Source organism: Pleurodeles waltl, chromosome 8 (assembly GCF_031143425.1).
Source record: "Pleurodeles waltl isolate 20211129_DDA chromosome 8, aPleWal1.hap1.20221129, whole genome shotgun sequence".
NCBI classification, from domain to species: domain Eukaryota; kingdom Metazoa; phylum Chordata; class Amphibia; order Caudata; family Salamandridae; genus Pleurodeles; species Pleurodeles waltl.
Genome location: NC_090447.1, coordinates 773,396,322 through 773,417,911, shown reverse-complemented (window position 1 = coordinate 773,417,911; position 21,590 = coordinate 773,396,322). Strand labels below are relative to the sequence as shown.

The 21,590-nt window shown below is 42.3% G+C and overlaps 1 protein-coding gene across 3 annotated transcripts in view; it reads right to left on the bottom strand.

Annotated features, from left to right (window-relative positions):
• Positions 1 to 21,590, bottom strand: part of ATP11A (ATPase phospholipid transporting 11A) — a 661,076-nt gene that overhangs the window by 121,926 nt on the left and 517,560 nt on the right. For all 3 annotated transcript variants that reach the window (XM_069205024.1, XM_069205022.1, XM_069205021.1), the window contains exons 18-19: positions 4,957 to 5,138; positions 997 to 1,245 (exon numbers count right to left, since the gene is read on the bottom strand). In XM_069205024.1, coding sequence (XP_069061125.1) covers positions 997 to 1,245; positions 4,957 to 5,138 — 431 coding nt within the window. The remainder of the gene's footprint in view (positions 1 to 996; positions 1,246 to 4,956; positions 5,139 to 21,590) is intronic.

Here is a 21,590-nt window from a genome sequence, read left to right as displayed (position 1 = left end):
CAAGAAGCCTCTTCCTTACACCAAAAGATAATTTTCTTGATGTCCCCCATCTTGCGATTCAGTGCTCTCCATTTCAATTTCTATTTATTTTACCCGTTCTACAAAATCAAATAGTGTTCTGGAGTTGGACTTCATGGTCTTATAACTGCCCTTTAATCAATGTATCCGAGCCTATAGATGCAATTTGTCAGTCCATTTTCTTCCTTGGCCAAAAAACAAAATAAGCTCACAGCTTACTTTATTAAGTTGACTAGTCTCAGAAACCAATCTGCAAGTTTGGGAAACCTTCATACCGGATTCGGTAATGTGCTCTATTGTTTCATTCGTGGGAGCCTAGCAACTGCTGTAACTAAAGAACCAGAAGTCCACTTTGTTGGTCACTCTTTCTGCATCCAGTGGCACCACTAAACTTTTAGCATTCCCAGCACTTACTGCAGCGCCAATTCAACCACACAGTACACGGTGGTAAAAGCCGGCATCACTTTCTCTTTCTCTTTGTGGGCATACCCATTCGTGGGTTCTTAACACTGTGCGACCTGGACCCCGTGGTGAGGGACAGCTGCCAGTTCCAACATTACTCATAAGGCTTAGCCTGATACTGAGGGTCAATGCATTTCTCCTGGTCATCGCTCCGGCTTAACACGAAGGAGGATAAAAGAGAGTGGAATGTGTGGTACTCCCCCTAACACCTCCACCTGCAAGTAGAGTATTTAAGCAGACACAGTCACAAGCCATTGCTTTCTATGCATGTCAGAAAACAGGGCCGATGACAGGATTTTAAAAGCCATGTAAAAAGGTGGATTTTGTCACATCCTCTCGTGTTACTCTGGCTCTATTAGATGTTTGATGATTCTAGGCACGATCTAGTGCTCAAGGCACCATACGCAGCTGGAGGCACTATGGTTGCCAGCTCTCTACTTTAAGCCCACTTCTCCTACATTCGTGGAACACTTGATGTCATTTTCTCACACTGGAAGCTTAAAACACAATACATACCCTGAGAAGTCCCTGGGCAAGCTGTCGCTGTGCCTCAGGACAGTTTTTCTTAGATCAAAAAGAACGTCGTGCAAACTCTGTTCTTCCATTTTCTTTGTTGTCAGCTCAAGGAGTTGTGTGCTTCTTCTAAAAAGTTTGCAGGCGTAGCATGTGGCAGCAGCAGTCTCCATTTTGTCTCCCGTCAGGACCCAAACTTTCATGCCAGCCTTCTGAAGAGCTTCAATCGTGTCAGCAGCTTTTTCCTGCAACCTGACAACCGTTTTTGAAAATAGGAATCAAGATTGTGGTTAGTGAAATCAATGAGATAGACGCAACAGATTGAGCTTTGAGCATCATAAAGCTTGCACAGAATGTATGTAGAATTGGTTTGACACTGACAAACCTTGCATGCGGGTTTTAATTATTTTTTTTGCAAACATATCCAATAGGCATTACAAGTGTAAGACTAATAAAATATAAAACAGTCTCTGGTTACAGTTGGCGTGCATATGTTAAAATTGTCAGTAAAAACGACCCATTACAAAACTAATAGAAAACGAAATTAATGTAGAAATTAAAGCACATATCGGCTACCAGCCCTCACACTGAAGATCACTTATTTTAAGGCAGATGTGGGCATGTCCAGGTGTAGAATATGCTGTCACTCACAATGAAGAGAGCCAATAGCTAAAGTAGGCTAGCCCACGGCCTCATGTTGTAGACCGCAGTGGGCATAAGCGAGCTGTGAATGATAGCTGAATAGACTAACGAATGTAGAGGACTCATCGAAAGCCCCTCTATGTATACATATTTCTGTGTATTTGTATTATGTTTTTTTGGAAAACTTGAGGCTGGCAAGATCGCTTAGGCTATATCTCAGCCTGATCCTAAAAAAATGGCCGCAAAAGCCATGTGTTTTTGTTTTTTGTTTTTTTTAAACAAAAGCAGCCAGTGCATAGTTAAGATGACAAGTGGCTGACGGTAGCTTCCCGGACAAAAGAGTCCAGGTGTTCGTCTCCCTAAACTGCACTTACATAGTAAACAAAAAAAAACCAAAAAAAAATAAAAAACATACATTTCACTTGTGTTCCACAACTATTCAGACATGGGCATACAGAAGTATGTTTCTCACACTCGCTGCAGGAAACAGAAAAGCAAATGTTGAACATTTAATACTCCAAGAGATGTAGTGAAAGTTTTCAGTACCTGATTTCTAGACTCGGAAAACTAAGCATCCTTTCAATTATTCACTGTTGAAACTACATCCAGTTCCAGGATTTCTTCAACAAAATTGTGTTAATGTACACAGTTTTTTCTCCAATATTAAATATATTCCGCAGCCATCGTTTCCTGCATAGACTCAATACAACAGTCACTTCCGCTCTGGCACAATGCACTCCATGATGCAATGTTTTTTCCATTGAATTTGGCTGTTGGTGTGTCGGCTGCTCTTTCAAAGATGCACTGTTTTGTGACACTTTACGGACTATTATGAAATCACATGGAGTGTCTTCGACAAGTTTAGCTTTCTTTAGATTCTCTACTCAAACGGTTCAATGCAGACCCGCAGGATTAAGAAACCTATAAAGGAAGCTGCACTTCTATTCTTCCCTGGTAAAACATTGCTTCTGAATATTATCGTGAATAGTACGTTCAGCAACCAACTAAATCAAACTGAGATTTCAAAAAAAAAATCTAATTTCATATTTGGTATATTTCGCCTTATGGCTTGTGCTGGCAGAAAGAAACAGGTGAGCTGTCACGGGTGGGCACAAACAGATGATCAAGGTCATGTCTACCACAAAAGGGGGCGGGTGAGGGAGGGTAGTTGCAGGGACGGAGGAGGGTCTTGCAGTTGGGTCCACGTCTAATTCAGCGACACAGAGGTGGGAGTAGCCATGGCCGAAAGGGCGATGCATGCCCAGCCAGCGAGTGTTAAAGCTGCAGCTCAGTTTCCAAGGTCTTCCGAATTTTTGTTTTGTCACATTTGAGTAATTATAAAGATTACAAGCTAAACTGCGTAACGCAGCTTCGTCTGTACACAAATTAAGTATCTAGGGCACCATTAAAAAAAGTTGAGTAGTTACTTCGAGGCGTGAAAAAGGTGCCAGATTTATACTCTGGAAGATGGAGTAATCTCTGTTGGCCTGGTGGACGACTTAATGTTCACAAGGCCAGGACTATTCTGTCTGCCAGTGCTTTAGAAAAGACCACCAAGCTGGCGGTCATTTCTAAGCAAGACTTTCTTTTTGAAGTGGTGTCTTCTTTTTGAAAATAAAAAATAAAATGCTCCCTTTGCCAAGGGAGTCGTCTCCCATAGTGCGGGCAGCATTTAGTAGTATTCACTGGCCCTCACTACCAGGGTTTTCCTGGTTGTGATGGGAAGTGAAAACTGACCTCTAACTACCATCTAAAGGAGGTTGGTGGAATTAAAGATCTGCCTCCAAATGCCCTTACTCCTAAAAGCCATCGGACAGGTTTTATCATGGTGGAGCCCGCTGTGATTAAACCTAAGCTCCACCGCATTTAAATTTGGTGGATGGACTATTATCTTGGCGGTATGTATGCTCTATCTCTGTTGAAAAGTACTATACATTCCGCCAAGATATAAATCAACCCTAAAGTTTCTAACTTATCTCCCAAAGTAGTGATGTTTATGGAATTTGGTGGTTGGCGAGTGGATACAGCGTAGAACGTGACATTAGCTTTTAAGAGTTGGTGCCTTACCCAATTACATTTGTTTTATTGTACAAATCTCATACTCTAACTGCTGGCAAAACAAATTGCAAGTCAGTGCCTCCGCTTTCCAAGTCGATACTGTATCCTGCCGTCTCGGCTTCGGACTTCTTGCTTTCTTTACACAGCCTTCTTCTACAGTCTTCCCAGTGGGACCAAAGAATGTGCTTTTTAGAACTAGAACAGTATGAAAGTGATAGCTACTGTTGAGTTTAGCAAACATTCTTTAGCAGTGTCACAAACATGGCCAAACTCGAATTCGACTTTATGCATGTTTCGTACAATGCCGCAATCCACTTCATAATCTTCTATATGTGCTGCTGCCAACATCATTGAGCCAAGATGACCATGTCCAGAAAAGTATGTTTTTAGTACCAGTAATTGCTTGGATGACTGTTAGTGGTACAGTAGAGATCACAAACAAGTGATCATATCAGAAAAATAATATAGGGGGCATATTTCTGTGTCACTGATCATGCACAACTCAGGTTTAACAACTCTGTTGTGTTTAATTATGTAAAAAATAATTACTGAATAAAGGTATAATCTCTGCTGAAGTAGTTCGTGACCTGGTGTCAGTAGAAGGAAGAAACAAATAGTGAGGCAGTCCTTAATCAGCAGGGGCTTCCCTTGCGGCACGGATGCTGCCAGCAAACCATGCATTCGCCCAATGAGGTCTGGTCGTCTCTAGACATTCATGGAACTGCATCCTCCTCTAATATGCCTGGGTTTGCTAAATGTTCACTGTTGTATCAAGCACATTTAGCTTACTTGCCTATCACTCTACTCTGAAGGGTTGTTTAATATTTTAGAAAAATTACATGAAAAAACTTTATCAGAACACTCAAATTACATAGGTTGTAGAAAAAATAATTTGTTTTAGTTAAAACAAAATCACTAATTACTTTTTATAATTACATTATAATTGAGTACAGTTTTAAAACCATGCAGTTTCAATGATGATCTCTATACTAGCCCTGCTGGCTAGCTTTGAAGGCTACGTATGTCTAAATCTCAGGCAAACATAGGGAAAATGAAACCGTTGCTTTCCAAGAGGCTGCCCTGAAGTGACCTAGGGCGGCATGTTGTTCTGTCTCAAAATCACACATCATAGTAAGGAGTTTTCAAATTAAATGTAAAGAAATCCAGACCACCGACGCACCTAGCTTAGTAAAGGAATAACATACTCAATCTAGTCAAAACGTCCAGGATATCTGCTCCAAATAAAATGAGACAATACTTCACCTGTCTTCAACAGCGGTAGCACCAAGGAGAATAAGGTCTTGCTCTATTTGTTCATACGCCTCGGCCAACTTCTTTTCCCGTTCCTGGAGCGACAATTTTGCTGCCTGCAGAATTTTGAATGCCTTTTCGTACTCTTCTGGTGTGAATTTCTTGTAGGCAACACACAAAGTTCTCAGTCCTTCCTAAAGAGAAAAGTCACAGTTTTCAGATTTAAGGGCCACTTGTAATGCACATGCAACTGGCATTCAGAAAAGTCTAAACATGTGTAACTATGTTAATAATATTCAACATAATGAGGGACTCAGTTTACACAATCATAATTAAATCGGTCCCGTCTATTTTTTGTTTAAGTCTCTTATTTCATTCGTCTTTGTTGAAAGGACGTGCATGCACATATTTCCCCATCCTATACTACCTACTAATTAGTACGATATATTTTCATTACTTTTCTACGTAATTAATAAACTACAATTCTACACTTTCTCTTTGCTGTTTTTACTTATTTTTGTTGTTGCTGTTTAGAAAATAAGACGAGCCCTTGAGCTGTATTTCAGTCTGTGTCCACATTAATACAGCCATTTAGAAATGATTTCGACAATCAGTTTACATGCATTTTATTATGCACAATTCAGGACTGAATGTTTCAGTTCAATATTAAACAAAATTTAATATAAAATCTAAATATGATGTGGAGGGTACGAAGTTAATTCCTCCAAATAAAGTGACGATTGTTTTTATGTCTTAATTCTTTTCTTTTCGTTTACACTTTAGTAAAACGTACGTTCTGTGGTCAGTACAACAAATGAAAGCTGTGCTATTTAATTATAAAGAGTACATTTTTAAGGGTAGTATTACTTCCATTTGTTACTGCCGTTTTCATTTGTTAACTTTGCTGCAGATCTTTTAAGTGGACATTTATCATTTAAAATAAACATTTCCTTTTCTCCTAGGGATTGTGCAGCTACAAGGGTTCCAGCCCCCTCGTTTCTGGCACCCAGCTCTTCCAACAGCTACATGAAACCTCGGGAAAGAGTCATTTAATCCCATAGCTTTTTTCATATTTACGCTGATGACACCCCGGTTAATTTTGCAGAAGAGTGCTCGCTCAGAAATCGCTGACAGATTTATCAGTTGTTTGAAAGAGCTCAGTACCTGGGTGGAATCTACCCAACGTACATTAAACTCACAACACATAAGTGCAGGTAGCAAGGTAAAAGGTTTATAATTAGAGGCATGGAAATGTGGCCAAAGCAACAGGGGTCTTGTCCAATGCCAGTTCAGTTTTTGCGCAATTGGGGTTTAAGTCAGACTACCACGCTCCTGGTACCCCAAGTCAACGCCTTCTCTTATTCATTTCTAAACTTCAGCTGTCTAAAATGACGACTACCTTTCATCTAAAGGTTCTCTCACTAGAATCACAGAACTGACTGATTCACCCCTGGGCTATGGGCAACAGGTGTTATTTTGGCCTAAACAAAGGTAGAGAAGCACAGCTTCACGTGAGTTCTGCAGCCAGACACCTGCTCCATACTGTTCAGCAGCAAACTGCACGGACTGCCTATCCAGGGCAATGCACAGCTGTTGGTGAATCCCCCACGGCCTTAGAGGTAAACTCAGCAGAAGCACTAGAACCACTGCTTGACCAATCCAATCCGCTGCTCCAGAGAGAAAACTGGGCCATACATTCTTGGTCATCACGTGTAAGCTGGTGAAAGCGCTGCCCTACTAAGACCTCACTAAATTCAAGAGAAAAGTAAGACCTGACTGTTAACCAATATGTTGAGACTACTTTTTCTCCTGACAACAGTCTGCACACCCCTAGGCCAAGAAATCGTGTTGGTGACTGCTCTGCACTTTACAAATAACAAAATAAAAATACAAATAAGAAAAAATAACTTTTTAGAAAACACATCAAGTCACCTCCCTGTAATCCCCCTGACCCAGAAGCGAGCGCTGAACAATCCTACATCTAATTCCAAAGAAAGAAAAAGAAAACAAGAGCCCATTTAATTCTCTCGTTAAATGTTGGCCCAGCAAGATAGGTCGTCACTGATTACATCTACTGTGATCTGAAGGCTGCAAGTTCAATTGTGCCATTTTCTCGAGGTTGAAACAGATTACCAGTAACTTTTGCTTCTGACGGATACTTCTTCCTGCAGATGCCTCATTGTAGACCAGATTCCACGGCAATTCTCTACTTAGGTGGAGGGTTGATGGATGATTACACCAGGAAGATATGTAAGGCCAAACTAGAGAAGTGACCATCTCTTCGCACCTCTGAATCCAGACAGTAGAGTTTTGCAAATGTGTCTGGGGAGGCCCGCCTCACTGCCTTACAAATATCTGCAACTGGAAAACCCCTTGCAAGTGGAGAAGTGCTAGATTTGGCTCTGGTGGAATGAGCACGGATCTCTCAGATGGCTCTTTCTTGGTCAAGGCGAAGCAAGTTTTAATGCAGAGTATGATTCATCGTGATAGTCTTTTTCTGAACCGCTTTTCCCTTTTGGCATCACAGAAGTAATAAAGAACTGATAATCCATCCTGTATTCCTTGGTGCAGTCATTGCAGAAGCTGACTGCCTGCCTAGGATTTAAGCAATGCAACTGTTCCTCCACCTCTTTTGTGGGACGAGGGAAGGGATAAAAGGTTGGAAGAGTGATGAATGGGCAAGATGGAAGGTGGTAACAACATTAGGAAGGAGAAGCAGCCCTGGTTGGCAACACAAACATATCTGGGAAGAAGGTAATGAAAGGGGGACGGCTGCTAAGGGCTTGTAACTTACTGACCCTGGGGGTAGACATTATTGCTGAAACACAGTCTTGAGAGTTAACATACAAAGGATACCACAGTCAAGGGGCTCAAACGGAATCTCCATAAAAAATAGGCAAGGTAAATTTAAGTCCACTGAGGAACCAGAAAGGAAGTGGGAGGAAAAAGGTTGGTCACGAGGGAACTAATGTCATCTGTGGCTGCGAGCAGGGCGGTTTTGATGCTCTGGTTGGTTTTGAATCCTGATTGGGAGACGTCCAGGATGTTGTTGCCCTTGATGTGTTGTTGAAGCAGAATTTGTATTGCTTTCTCTGCGACTTTACCTGGGAAGGGTAGCAGTGAGATGGGGCTGTAGTTCTTGAGGTTGGTTGGGTCAGCTGTGGGTTTCTTTAGAAGAGGGCAAATCTCAGTGTGCTTCCAGTCTTCGGGGTAGGTTGCTGCTTCTAGGGAACAGTTGATGGTCTTGCAGAGTTCTGGTGCGCCCACGGCACTAGCCTTGTTGAAAATGCAGTGTGGGCAGTGGTCAGTCGGGGCTCCGGAGTGAATGCTGCTCATGGTCGACAGGGTGTCATTGTTTTAGTTTCAGTGGTGGGCAATTTATGGTCCAACACCCCAGCAGCCTTTAGCACCACTTTATAGAGGTCAACAACTCCTGAGGCAGGTGGCCCAGTGGGGTAGCCCATGGTCAGCTCAGGCAATGTGCTCAAATCTCTTTTGGATGACAGGGGATCTTGGATTGGGACTGCAGATTAAAACACCACTGGATCTGAGTCAGTCCTATAAATCTCATGGAGGCATACTCTGTATGCTTCCTCTTTCAGAAGCCTATGGGTGTCTAGTTGAGAATGAACTCATGGCGAGTTGTCTGGTTGTGGCGGTAGTGGTGCAGTATCTGGGGCCGGAGGAGGCAGTAGTGGTGGAGTTGGACACAGCAGTGGTGGAGGAGGTATCGGCACTGCCCATGGTGAAAGCTGAGATGTCATGAAGCAAGCTGCAGGATCGAAGCAATATTGCATTGGCTCCCAAGGACAGAGTGGAAAACACTGCGGCTCCGCTGGGCCCAAAGGGGCACCAGATGATATTGACACGTTTTTGACAATTGCATACATAGTGTTGAGAAACGCTTCTGGATTCACACCTGGTGCAGGGAAGTCAGGAAACACCAGGGCTGGTGTTGGATGAGATGCAGGAACTGATGCTAGAGGTCGACCTAGACTCAGTCCCATGAGGGAAGCAGCGCTGCACAGAGGATCCTCAGAGGAGATAAGGACGTGCTCTGGATCCAAAGGATAAGGTCCTGTGTAGATGAAGACTGAGGGGGCGACATACATCAAGACTGCTTTTTGTCCTTCTTAAATTTTCACCTCTTCTTACGAGAACAGGAGCAATGAGATAGTTTACGGCGATTCCTGTCATCCTTTCCTCCGGCCATAAACACTTTGGCCCCGCTCTGCTTAATGAGCTTTTGGTTCATACTTACGCATGAGGAACACAACTTAGTGCTGTGGTTAGATCCTGTTATTCCTTGGCATGGTTTCCCCCCTAATCTTCTGCCTTGAGATTTCCTGTTGTTGCTGCCTTCATTTTTGCTGGCCTTAGGATTCTGCACACTTTACCACTGCTGAACAGGTGCTAAGAGCTTGTGCTCTTTCCCTAAAACATGGTAACATTGGCATATACCCAATTGGCATATTTAGTTTACTTATAAATCCCTAGTAAAGTGTCCTACGTGTGCCCAGGGCCTGTAAACTAAACACTACTATAGGGCCTGCAGCACTAGTTGTGCCACCCACTTAAGAATCCCTTTGAAAATGTCTTGGGCCTGTCACTGCACAGCCTATATTTACAGGTTTAATCTACCATGTTGACCTGTCAAAATAACCTTCCTTTCAATACACATAAGTCACCCCTAAGGTACGCCCTAGAGAGCCCCAATGGCAGGGTGTAGTCTATCTACAAAGTTGGACATGCACTTTTAAGTATGACGTGCTGGTAGAGAAAAACTCTTACATTTGTTTTTCACTACTGCAAGGCCTATCTCTCCCATAGGATAACACTGCAGTTGCCTTATTGCATTTTAAAAGTGTAACTTCCAAAGGGGAAGAGGTAAACCCTTCACGTTGGTGTCTCTGAAATCCTAACTTAAAATCCTAACTCATGGTGAAGTTAGATTTTAAATTACAATTCTGAAAATGCCACTTCCATAAAGATGGCATTTTCTTGCCTTAGCAATTTGGTGCCTGCAGGCTGGATCTAGCCACATGACTTGGTGTGGTTGGCAGCTTGGGCTTTGTATATTCCATCAGGAAAGACACACACAATGGGAGCTTAGGTGTCACTTTATGGATCATAATTGGGAGAATGGGAAGGAGGAGTTGGTCCAAGCCTCACACATGAATAGGCTGTATCCTGCCTCCACACAAATGGCTGCATATCCCCTTTAGTTAGTCTGGAGCCAGGGCAGGAAAAGCAGGGCTATGCACCTCAAGGGCATTTCTCTAGAAGCTTCTCCCCACTTAAAAGGAGAATCTGTGTATAAACAGAGAAACTCAGACACCACCACTTCAGTATAATTCTGGAACTCTGAATACTGTGACAGGAAAGACTGCTGTGTTGCTACAAGGGCAGCCATTCTGCCAGACTGCTGCTCTGAAGGAACTGCTGCCTTGCTGTGCTGCCCTGCTGCCCTTGAGAAGGACTGCATCTCCTGAACCCAGAACCCATGGTGATTCCCAGGGCTAGTTGGCTGGCCTCTGGATCTAAAGCCTTAGGGACATAACAGTCTTCCAACAACCTTGCACCTGCACCTGGACTCTGCCACCTATGAGTCTACCCTGCCAAGCTCTGCCATCACAATCCTGAACCCTTGGAAATGGGCCTAAGGTGCTTGCTAGCAGAACGGATGCATGGCCTCTGCTGAGCGACGTATCCCTGAGCAGAACTGACACATCGCCCCTGCTGCATGGTCTGAGCCCGATGCAAGGGCCTGCATCATCTCTGAAGTCCTCAGAATTGAATCAGCTCCCCGAAGGCATAGCCCATCCACAGCCCAGGTCCGTGTCCCTCATCAATTGAAGCCTCGACAACGATGGACTTTGCATCACAACCTGCAGCTCCTTCAAACCAACACAATGCCAGACACATGCCACATCCTCGACATCAGATTTCGCATTGCAAGCCCCATTGAGGGGACCCTTGACGACGACGCAACTGGTCATCTACGCAACAGGGCCAAACCACAGCCTCGCCAGCTCTCACAACCAAACGCATCACTTTGACTGGGCAGCGCATCTGCAACACGGCTCCACACAATGCTCCGCAACCCGGATTTAAGGTACTCTGCTCAGCAGCCCTATACTGAGTTCCTGTAGGCGGCCTGCACTCCATCACAGTCGGCCTGAACTTGTGAATTTGTTCCGGTCTGGTCCGACCAAATATTTTCAGTTGGTGCTTTATAGTTTGAGGTGGTAGTCCACAGTTTATTATTTAAAAATTCATAATTCGAGTTCTACTGATCAGATTTTTGTCGTTTTGTTCTTGTTTTATTTAATCAATATAAGTTCTATTTTTCTACCCTAGTGTGGGATGCTTTTTGTGTGGTGTTTTTACTGTTTGAAGTGTTGCACAAATACTTTAAACACGGCCTTCAAGTTAAGCCTGGCTGCTATGTGCCAAACTACCAGGGAATGAGCATGGGTTCATTTGGGATTTGCATGTGCCTTCCCCTGACAAGAACTGTTATTGCTGCTTCACCTGGGCTCACACCCTAGTCAACCAACAACACAAGTGGATGCAGGTGCACACCGATGCAGGTGGATGCGTGGACAACCGTTTTGGAATGGGATTTCGGATAGAGAAAAGCCACTGCAAGATGGTCATAGATTGTGCACATGTGCTGAGACATACTAGCTGTTTTTTGACATTTTCAAATTATACTTCCAACATGGCCAATTGCCGTTTCAGAACAGTAAATTAGAATATATTTGTAGCATGTGACAGAACGAAAAGAAAAATTTGAACAGCCCAGAAGTATACAACACATTAAAAAAGGCACATTGTTTAGTTACTGGAGGTGCAGGGAACAACAAACGAGGACACAAGTGGCCCATCAGCAGTGTATAGCTGCTGGGCCTTCACAGGAAGAAAAAAATATAGAATAAAAGGTGGGGTGAGGGGTTAGAAGAGCAGAGGAAGAATTGTGGGTGGTCTGCAGTGAGGAATACATAAAAAGTGATGAGTAGAATTCTTGAAATAATCTCAGCCATTGGTAATTACTTGGGCTACATCCCAGGCCATTGTTCTTTTTTCAGCTTTAGCTGCTAAAATTAAAACTACATTTCAACAGGAACAGTCCAGCCAAGCTGCCAGGCCAAGTCCCCTCTGAACCAAAACAAAAGCAACCTCAGATCAGTTTTAGCCTACTTGGCCTCATCAGTAGGGCGCAGCTTGGTTCCAGTGGCACAGTGAGTAAGGGACCACATTGGGTATGCCCACTGCGGTTAGGGTGTCACACTGAGGAAGCCAAAAAGGTGATTAGTGGAATGCTAGGATTAATGTCACCGACTTGCACTTATTTGGGGCACCCCCAGTGCACCATTTTCCCCATCATACGACCTTAGTCAGGATCCAGCCATATGTGAATCGGTCTTTGTCCTTCTCCAATAGTAACAGTTTAGGTCAAATCCCAGGAAGGGGGGGTGGACGGGTTTAAAAATACTAAACAAAGCAAGAATGCGAGAGACGAGAAAAAACACACAGACTGCCATGGAGTGGGGAAAGAAAAAGAAAAAAACAGTTCCAGGATTGTGAGAAGTGGAAGGATACAACTTGTCAAGTCAGAAACACCATGCTCCAGGAGAGGCACAAACACAAGAAGAGGAAATAAAACCATCAAATATAAACAAAGACATACTGTCAAGAAAGACAACCAATTAGAAGCAACGGGCTCACATAACGTCCACTCTATCTGATGTATTAAACATAATAGTTCTTCAAAAGCAATTAGCTAAAGGATGTCTGCAGGTGAGAACTAAACAATTATTTATAAAGCTTATAATAGGTCAGGCTTGCATTTCGAGTCTGGGCTAAAACAATAAAAAAGACTGCTGAAGTTATAAACAAAAAAACAAAAATGTTTTCAGGATCATACATCAATGAGAGAAAGAATTTAATGTGTAATGATTCAATGTATGTCTCATGTGCAATACAACCACTCATGCAGTGCCATAGAAGTGCCCAAAAGGACACAGAGTGATGCACCAAACAGTCAATAGCATGATATGAGAGAGAATGTATTCTTCTGATTCTTCTAGATAGAGAAAAAGCCAACTCTACCTATCTTTTGAAGAGTGCGCAACAGAAAGTGATGCATACACAAACACTGTAAAACTCCAGGGAAGGGACAAACAAGAAAAGGAAGAAAAGAAATTAGATAATCCAGAATGTCAACCTATAATAAGCAATGGGCAGACCAAAAAAACAACTTTATGTATTGTACTAATCAGACTGTGTAGTTATTTTCAGTACTTGTAGTTTTTTAATGTATCAACAATATTTACCAAGTAATGTTTCTAGACATCTGAGCAGGAAAGAAAGCAGGCTCTGGAGCACATTCTTACCCTTATTTGTAAGTAGGCATGGTTTAGTGGTTACATTACAGGCTACTGATCAGGGAGACCAAGGCACAATCGTGAAGCCTACCCCTTCACCCTAATTTTTAGGTCGAGCGCACAAGTGCTTTGACCTGTTGTAAGAATTGTGGGCTTTTATTCGCACCCACCTCACACCCAGCACTTTCACTCGTTCGTGGGCTTGCCTTTCAAAAATCACTTGTTATCATTGGTAAATGCTTTACGTTTGTCCCGCCTTGGGGCGGTTTTCTTACCACATTGCAGAAAATACCTTGTCACATGGATAATTGCAAGATTGCTGATACGTTTGACTGTGAGTGAACTTCTTTTTCGTTTTGTGTCCCTCCTTCGCACTCATGCTCATGGCGGCCATGGCGCTTTGAATCAGCTCGCTAATGTCAACTAATGTTTTACACTTAATTTTCAATTTATGTAGCAAGAAAAGTCCAGTTAGGAATTTACAACGCCAATAGCTCTAACTCGAAGGAATGCGAGCTCCATTGCATTGCAAATACTTGTTGAACCATGCTAAGCCTCAAAAATCACATTCTTCAGCTCAGCTACCTCTCGAAGTTTGAAACTCTTAAAAACAAGTGAATCCCCAGTAGTATTATACTGGATAATTTATATAGAGCTTCATACCCTTGAAGAAGCTTCTAGGCGATCCAATTTGCAAAAGGTTGTTGGGAGTTTATTCAGAGAGCAGGTTGTTCGGTAAGAAGTAAGAATGGTACGATTATATTTAACGTCTTTCTTTGTTCGATTAAATGAGCACTGAAATGTTCCAATGCCCCCCTGTGATGGAAATGTCTGCACATAACAATTCATTTTGGCTGGGCCACTACTGTAGGAGCCACAAGTGGTCCTGGTGCATCCTTTTGCCTAATGCTATTTCAATTGCCAATCACTGCCAGAATGGAATAGGAAAAATATGATCCCTACGCCCTGCTGCACTATATATAAACACTTCACATAAACAAGGCTGTATTTATAAGTTCATCCCGAAAGGGCTGACATACTCTGAAGCTCTGCATTTTACAAATCTGGACATGCTTAACAAAGCTCAATTAGTTTACCCAGTGGTTCCTAACCTTTTGACTTCTGTGGACCCCGATTTTATCATTACTGGAACGGGGGACCCCCACTGAATAATTATTGGAATCCGGGGACCCCCAGTTAGTTATTACTGAAAGCTGGGGACCTAATCTGTTAATAATATTTAGTTTTCTAAGCAGTCGTGAACACCCTGAGAAGGCTTTGCGGACCTCCAGGGGTCCCTGGACCACAGGCTGGGAACCACTGAGTTAAACCATTTGCTTTGAACCTCTGCTGGAACTATGAGGCTGTAGGTTTCAATCTGTGCAGAAAACAAAGCCGTCGCCTTCTAAAGTTTATTAAATAAAAAGGTATAACGAGAGATCAACATACATGAACTGTGGTTTACAGTGCTATGAAGCAGCAAGTCTTTATGTTCGCCTTTGCTAAGAAGGCTTCAGAGAACAGTCCCAACTGGAGTCATCGGAGAAGAAGGAGTCAGGCTTATTTATCTCTTGTTTGGTTACCCATGACATTTCACTACTGTGGAAGGTGTTTGTGCTTCTGGGCATGTACGTCAATATTAATTTACAATAAACTATTCAAAATAATACTGTGATCATCTTATTGTTATAACCTCTAAATGGTATAACTGTAATGTAATTTGACAGTGATCATGACCATGACCATGAGCCATCTATAGCTTGTGCAGAAAGCACCCAGGGCAAGTGCTTTAATTGTAAAATAATTAGTGCCAGAGCCCAAGATATTTCTCAGGAGGTCACTGCTGCTTGCAATACCTAGGGTCCCAGCTAGCACTGCCAACCACCAGTACCAACGACACCCACTTACCATTACAGTCCTACAAATATGACAATTTGGACTATACTAGATGACCCAAAGCTGCAAGAATGGCATGAGCACCATGCCATTATTACTTTTTAATCATATATTGGATTTCTGAACACTTTTCCCATGTGCTTTTAAAAAAAATGTTTTTCAAAATATAAACTGACAGCGCAACCATGTGGTGGCCTGCCATAAATTTGTGCCGGTGTTATGAAAAAAGTGCCAGTGCTGAGCACCGGTACAAATTAAGTACTGCCTCTACTTCAAAATGGCATTTTAAGACCAAAATGACAACAAGATATGCCTTCTCATGATCACAATCTCTTTGTCCCAAAGTCCAGTGTCTAGAGGAATCTCTGGTGCACCACTGTCCTGCTCACAGACTGTAAATCTAACCACAGGATCCATAGGCGTCAATTCACCAAATTCCCAGGGGAAGCGGAAATGACATCACATGCCCTTTGCCCCTGATGATGTCAGAGGAAGTGATATCATGATACTTTTGGACAGCAATAAATCAGAGGGAGTGACATTGCACAGCGTTTCGACTTGATACCATTACAGTAAGTGATATATTTGACATTTAAAGTTAGACAACACAAAGAGGTTGGAAAGCCTCTTCCAGATACTCTATGAAATACTCTAAACAGAAATGTATTTTCTTAAAATCCTATTGAAAATGCTACCACATACACTGTTGGTATACAGGGAGTGCAGAATTATTAGGCAAGTTGTATTTTTGAGGATTAATTTTATTATTGAACAACAACCATGTTCTCAATGAACCCAAAAAACTCATTAATATCAAAGCTGAATATTTTTGGAAGTAGTTTTTAGTTTGTTTTTAGTTTTAGCTATGTTAGGGGGATATCTGTGTGTGCAGGTGACTATTACTGTGCATAATTATTAGGCAACTTAACAAAAAAAAATATATACCCATTTCAATTATTTATTATTACCAGTGAAACCAATATAACATCTCAACATTCACAAATATACATTTCTGACATTCAAAAACAAAACAAAAACAAATCAGTGACCAATATAGCCACCTTTCTTTGCAAGGACACTCAAAAGCCTGCCATCCATGGATTCTGTCAGTGTTTTGATCTGTTCACCATCAACATTGCGTGCAGCAGCAACCACAGCCTCCCAGACACTGTTCAGAGAGGTGTACTGTTTTCCCTCCTTGTAAATCTCACATTTGATGATGGACCACAGGTTCTCAATGGGGTTCAGATCAGGTGAACAAGGAGGCCATGTCATTAGATTTCCTTCTTTTATACCCTTTCTTGCCAGCCACGCTGTGGAGTACTTGGACGCGTGTGATGGAGCATTGTCCTGCATGAAAATCATGTTTTTCTTGAAGGATGCAGACTTCTTCCTGTACCACTGCTTGAAGAAGGTGTCTTCCAGGAACTGGCAGTAGGACTGGGAGTTGAGCTTGACTCCATCCTCAACCCGAAAAGGCCCCACAAGCTCATCTTTGATGATACCAGCCCAAACCAGTACACCTCCACCTTGCTGGCATCTGAGTCGGACTGGAGCTCTCTGCCCTTTACCAATCCAGCCACGGGCCCATCCATCTGGCCCATCAAGACTCACTCTCATTTCATCAGTCCATAAAACCTTAGAAAAATCAGTCTTGAGATATTTCTTGGCCCAGTCTTGACGTTTCAGCTTGTGTGTCTTGTTCAGTGGTGGTCGTCTTTCAGCCTTTCTTACCTTGGCCATGTCTCTGAGTATTGCACACCTTGTGCTTTTGGGCACTCCAGTGATGTTGCAGCTCTGAAATATGGCCAAACTGGTGGCAAGTGGCATCGTGGCAGCTGCACGCTTGACTTTTCTCAGTTCATGGGCAGTTATTTTGCGCCTTGGTTTTTCCACACGCTTCTTGCGACCCTGTTGACTATTTTAAATGAAACGCTTGATTGTTCGATGATCACGCTTCAGAAGCTTTGCAATTTTAAGAGTGCTGCATCCCTCTGCAAGATCTCTCACTATTTTTGACTTTTCTGAGCCTGTCAAGTCCTTCTTTTGACCCATTTTGCCAAAGGAAAGGAAGTTGCCTAATAATTATGCACACCTGATATAGGGTGTTGATGTCATTAGACCACACCCCTTCTCATTACAGAGATGCACATCACCTAATATGCTTAATTGGTAGTAGGCTTTCGAGCCTATACAGCTTGGAGTAAGACAACATGCATAAAGAGGATGATGTGGTCAAAATACTCATTTGCCTAATAATTCTGCACTCCCTGTAATACAGTATCTTTAGATACAGGGTTGGGATCATGCTGCATTATTTAAGAAAAAGTGTACAACAATGGCAAAAATGCTGATGAAATCACCCAATATCAAATATATATTATATAATGGGAAGGTCACAGGCATATAGTGGTCTGCACAAGTGTAATTAAACATTTGTTTTAGAAACTAAGGATGCCAGACATGGAAAGTAGGTCACAGTTCTAATTAACGCAGGTCATGTTCTCCCAGCAACCACTATCCCACAAAATGGCTTAAAACGTTACCTGGGTGAAAGGCCATTACACTTTCCTTCCAAAATAACTAGAAGTAATTTCTTCAGATAAAAGTTCACATCACCAGTAGAGTATTTGTGTCGATCAATCGTATGCTTGTTCCCCATTTAGTGTAGTGACAGTATTTTGAGTGGAGAAGTGTTGGCCTCAGAGTTAAGGGTTGCCTAGCAGTAGAAAGACAAATGCTACTATCAAGGAAAGAGATATTGGCTGCCATGCTGATGATGAATGACTAATGAGAAGAGACTAGGTGGGTGTCAAGAGGTACTTTGATGAATGGAAACCAAGATGCTGATACACAAATAAATTATGATGCTGCTTGACTTCACTCAAAAAGAGAAGGTCCGAATAAATGGAACAAACAAAGGAGGCAAGTCTTGTGTGTTCCAAGGCAGAATGTTATCTGCTGCTATGAGTAGCTGGGGTTCTGATGATGTTTCGGCATCTTGCGGTGAAGAGACTGACCCAAGGGTAGGTTGCTGCTAGTAGTAGTATGAAATCAAGATGGTGGCTGACAGGGAAGCATACATAGTTTACATATATCCAGATAGGATACTAGTGGCTACAAGTAATAGTTGGCTGTCCTTGAGCTTGGCAGTCTTGAAGAAAAAAAAACTGTGGGCTCAATTCACAAAGGTAAACTTAGAAATTTAGTCTAAATGTACCAATTATGGGTATTCACAAAGGTACATTTGTGAGTAGTAACTTTATAGGATGGAGCCTCTGCCCTAAGTGCAAAGACTCCACCTGAGTAAAGTTACTATTGTAACTTTACCTTTGTGAATACTCAAAAGTAGTAAACTTAGACTAAATGTCTAAGTTTACCATTATCATTAGGGCCCAGCATGGGCAGCAAGTGTTGCTTGGCTTAAGGGTTAAGATTCCGTTTTTACAGCTAGTATATTAAAATCATGATTTTACCCCCTCCTTCTCAAAAATAATTTGAGAACCAATGGGAGAGAGCAAGTGAGAAATGTGAGACATAGCCAGTGAGAGGAGAATGAGAGTGTCACATCTGGGAACATATAATGAAGAGAGGAAAAGACGAAAAAAAGAAAACCTAGAGAAGAAATGAGAGGTTCACATGTGTGAGACAGTGAAAGAGGTGAAGATAAGAAAGCTGTACCAGGAAGATAAATAAAGGGAAAGAAAAGGAAGAAGGAAGAATCCAGAAAGTAGGTATTAACAAGAGAGACAAGAAATGATTGAAAAAACAGAGGCAGAGATAAAGAAGAGGAGAGTGAATTAAATATAAAGAGTAGCTGGAAACATCGAGCCTAAGGAAAAGAAAAGTAATGAGTGAGATTGAAAAATACAACAGAGAGAAAAAAACTGTTAGAGACAGATGTTTTGGAAAGTAGAACAGAAGGACAAATGGGAGGGAGAGCATCAGAGAAAGGAATTGTAAACGAAAGGAAAAGTTTTGGAGACAGGAGTGAAAAAGGAGATAAGTTAAAAGAATGGAAGTGTGAAGGGACAAAAACAGATAACATGAAAAATCATAAAGAAAAGATGAAACAGGAAGAGATGAGAAATAGAAGAGTTCAAATCTGTGAGAACGTGGTCGGGGGATACGGGGAGAGAGACGAGTGACAGAAGAAAATGGAGAAGAAGGAGAAAGAAAAGTTGGTGAGAATGGTGAGGGGGCTGAAAATGCTGACAAGGGAGGCAGAGAGTGAAAAGAGAGATGGAAAGAGAGCGTGAGGCACAGTACTATAATATCACACACCCCAAGGCCTGCACATTTAAAGTTATTGCACCTCAGGGCGCATGTTGTAAAATGAAACAAAAGGACTGTTGTACTTTATTTGGAGCATGAAACTAGTAATTTCCCATAGACATGAATTGTGTTGTTGGAGGTGTTCAGAAGCGGGTCCGGAAAGGCAATGCAGGGGCATTCTTTTTTATCTGAGGCTGACACACCTACTTTTCCAACTATTTTCCAATGCATCAGCTTACTCATTTGAAAGACCTGTATTACAAAAGGAGGGCAGCAGCATCACTGCCACATTCTAGTATGCCAAAGACGTTCAATAGAGAAATTTGAATTCTCCTCTTCAAGCAATACCTCTGAAAATAGTTATAGAGCACGGTACTTCCAGGTACTCAATGTTCCAAATACCCTTCCAGCCTTACCAGCAAAACAATGCCCCGTGGTGAATATGTCAAACTTTCTTTTTTTTTGTTGCTGAAACTGATTCACTGTTAAAATCAATATATCGTTATGAAGTTCTTTAAGGACTCGCTAGATGTCTGAGTGGCAAAGAAATAACAGCATTGTGATGCAAGAGCTTGCCTTGCATGAGTAAAAGGTTTCACAACTTTAGTACAGCAGGACCGGTACTTTGCTCTCCAGCAGACTCTTGGTGCTGTCAGGGGTGGGAAGGGTGAGAGAGGGATAGTGAATGCCCTTATGCACCACTGTCCCTAAGACTCAGCCCCTGCACTGTTGTTGTCAAGCCTGAGTGCTGCAACCTCTTTTTAAAATACATGTTGCATTCTCTCTTAACTCCTTTGGCCAAACATGCTGTTTTAAAGTGTAGTTTGTGATTCAGCATTCCCTGCTGTGTGATCTAAAAAAAAAAGGCTTTGGAGGGGAGACTTAACAAATTGATGTGTGCATGGTATGGCCCTGTTCTGGCATGAGCCTATCCGCCTATCCATAATAAGGGTCCAAACCAGCATGATCCACCAACCAGGTGGACTTGAGGTAGCCTTTGAGATTAAGTAATTTGAGCTAGGCTGGATTACCATGGGTGTGCTTGTGACCCTCCTCCACTCCACTCACTTACTAGTGACCAAGAGACCACAGCCGCTCTATTTACTGTGTAATTTTGTACCACCGCTTACATACCTTCTAGTTCTCTTACAGAATGTACTTCAGTGCACCTGCACCCTACAATACTCTGACGTATGTACAATGCGATTATAAAGGTAGGGAGGTCTCTAAAAGGAGCACGACCAAAGGAATGTAGCTAGGGATCCTTTCCAAGCGGTATGGCCCATTTAATGAAGGGTTTTGTTTAAAATATGTGAACAAGAATCTCGCACGTCATACAGTCGGTGATTTAAACAGTGTTTGTGAGCGCGGGTGCTCTCTGTGAGTCTATCAGTCATTGCATCCAGGAATATTCAACGACAATAGTCCTACGCCTAGAACAAGGCAGATGTATTGGCTTTGCCTATATTTGTTAGCAGTAACAAAATAATGAGTAACAACAATGATTTTGTTGTGAAAATGTTTCAATTCTTAAAATATGAACTGTGTATTAATCATTATTAAGGTCTGTGGAGGCAGCAGTGGTCTTCGGAGTGTCTCAGTCATTCCCATTCTCCCTGGAACACAATGTTCATCTGCAGTCTCGCTGCCAGACACTTCTAATCTTTTACTCTCCACATCTTTTTGAAATCCTTTATCCACATCTCACACATAATCTATTTCCTCTTCAGCAATGCCTTTTCGCTCCCTTCTTCTACAGCTACTTACTTTCATGTCTCCTACTTCACCATCCCTCATACAGACAAGCCACACACGCACCTGTTGGCGCTTTTTTTTTTAAGTTGTGCACATCCTTCATACACTTTACCACATTTACAACTCATACATATGTGACCAGTACAAGCGTGTGCTTCAAAGAGAGGCCAAAGACTGGATGTACTTGTACTCTGTATGCCTTTTGGATCCACTGACAGCCACGGTGACAAACTCGATTTGCGCTCATCCCGCTCCCTATCCCTCACATAGACGCCTTGAGATGTCTCAGTTCAAAGTATGCACGATACAAAAGGCATATGCTTCAGAAAC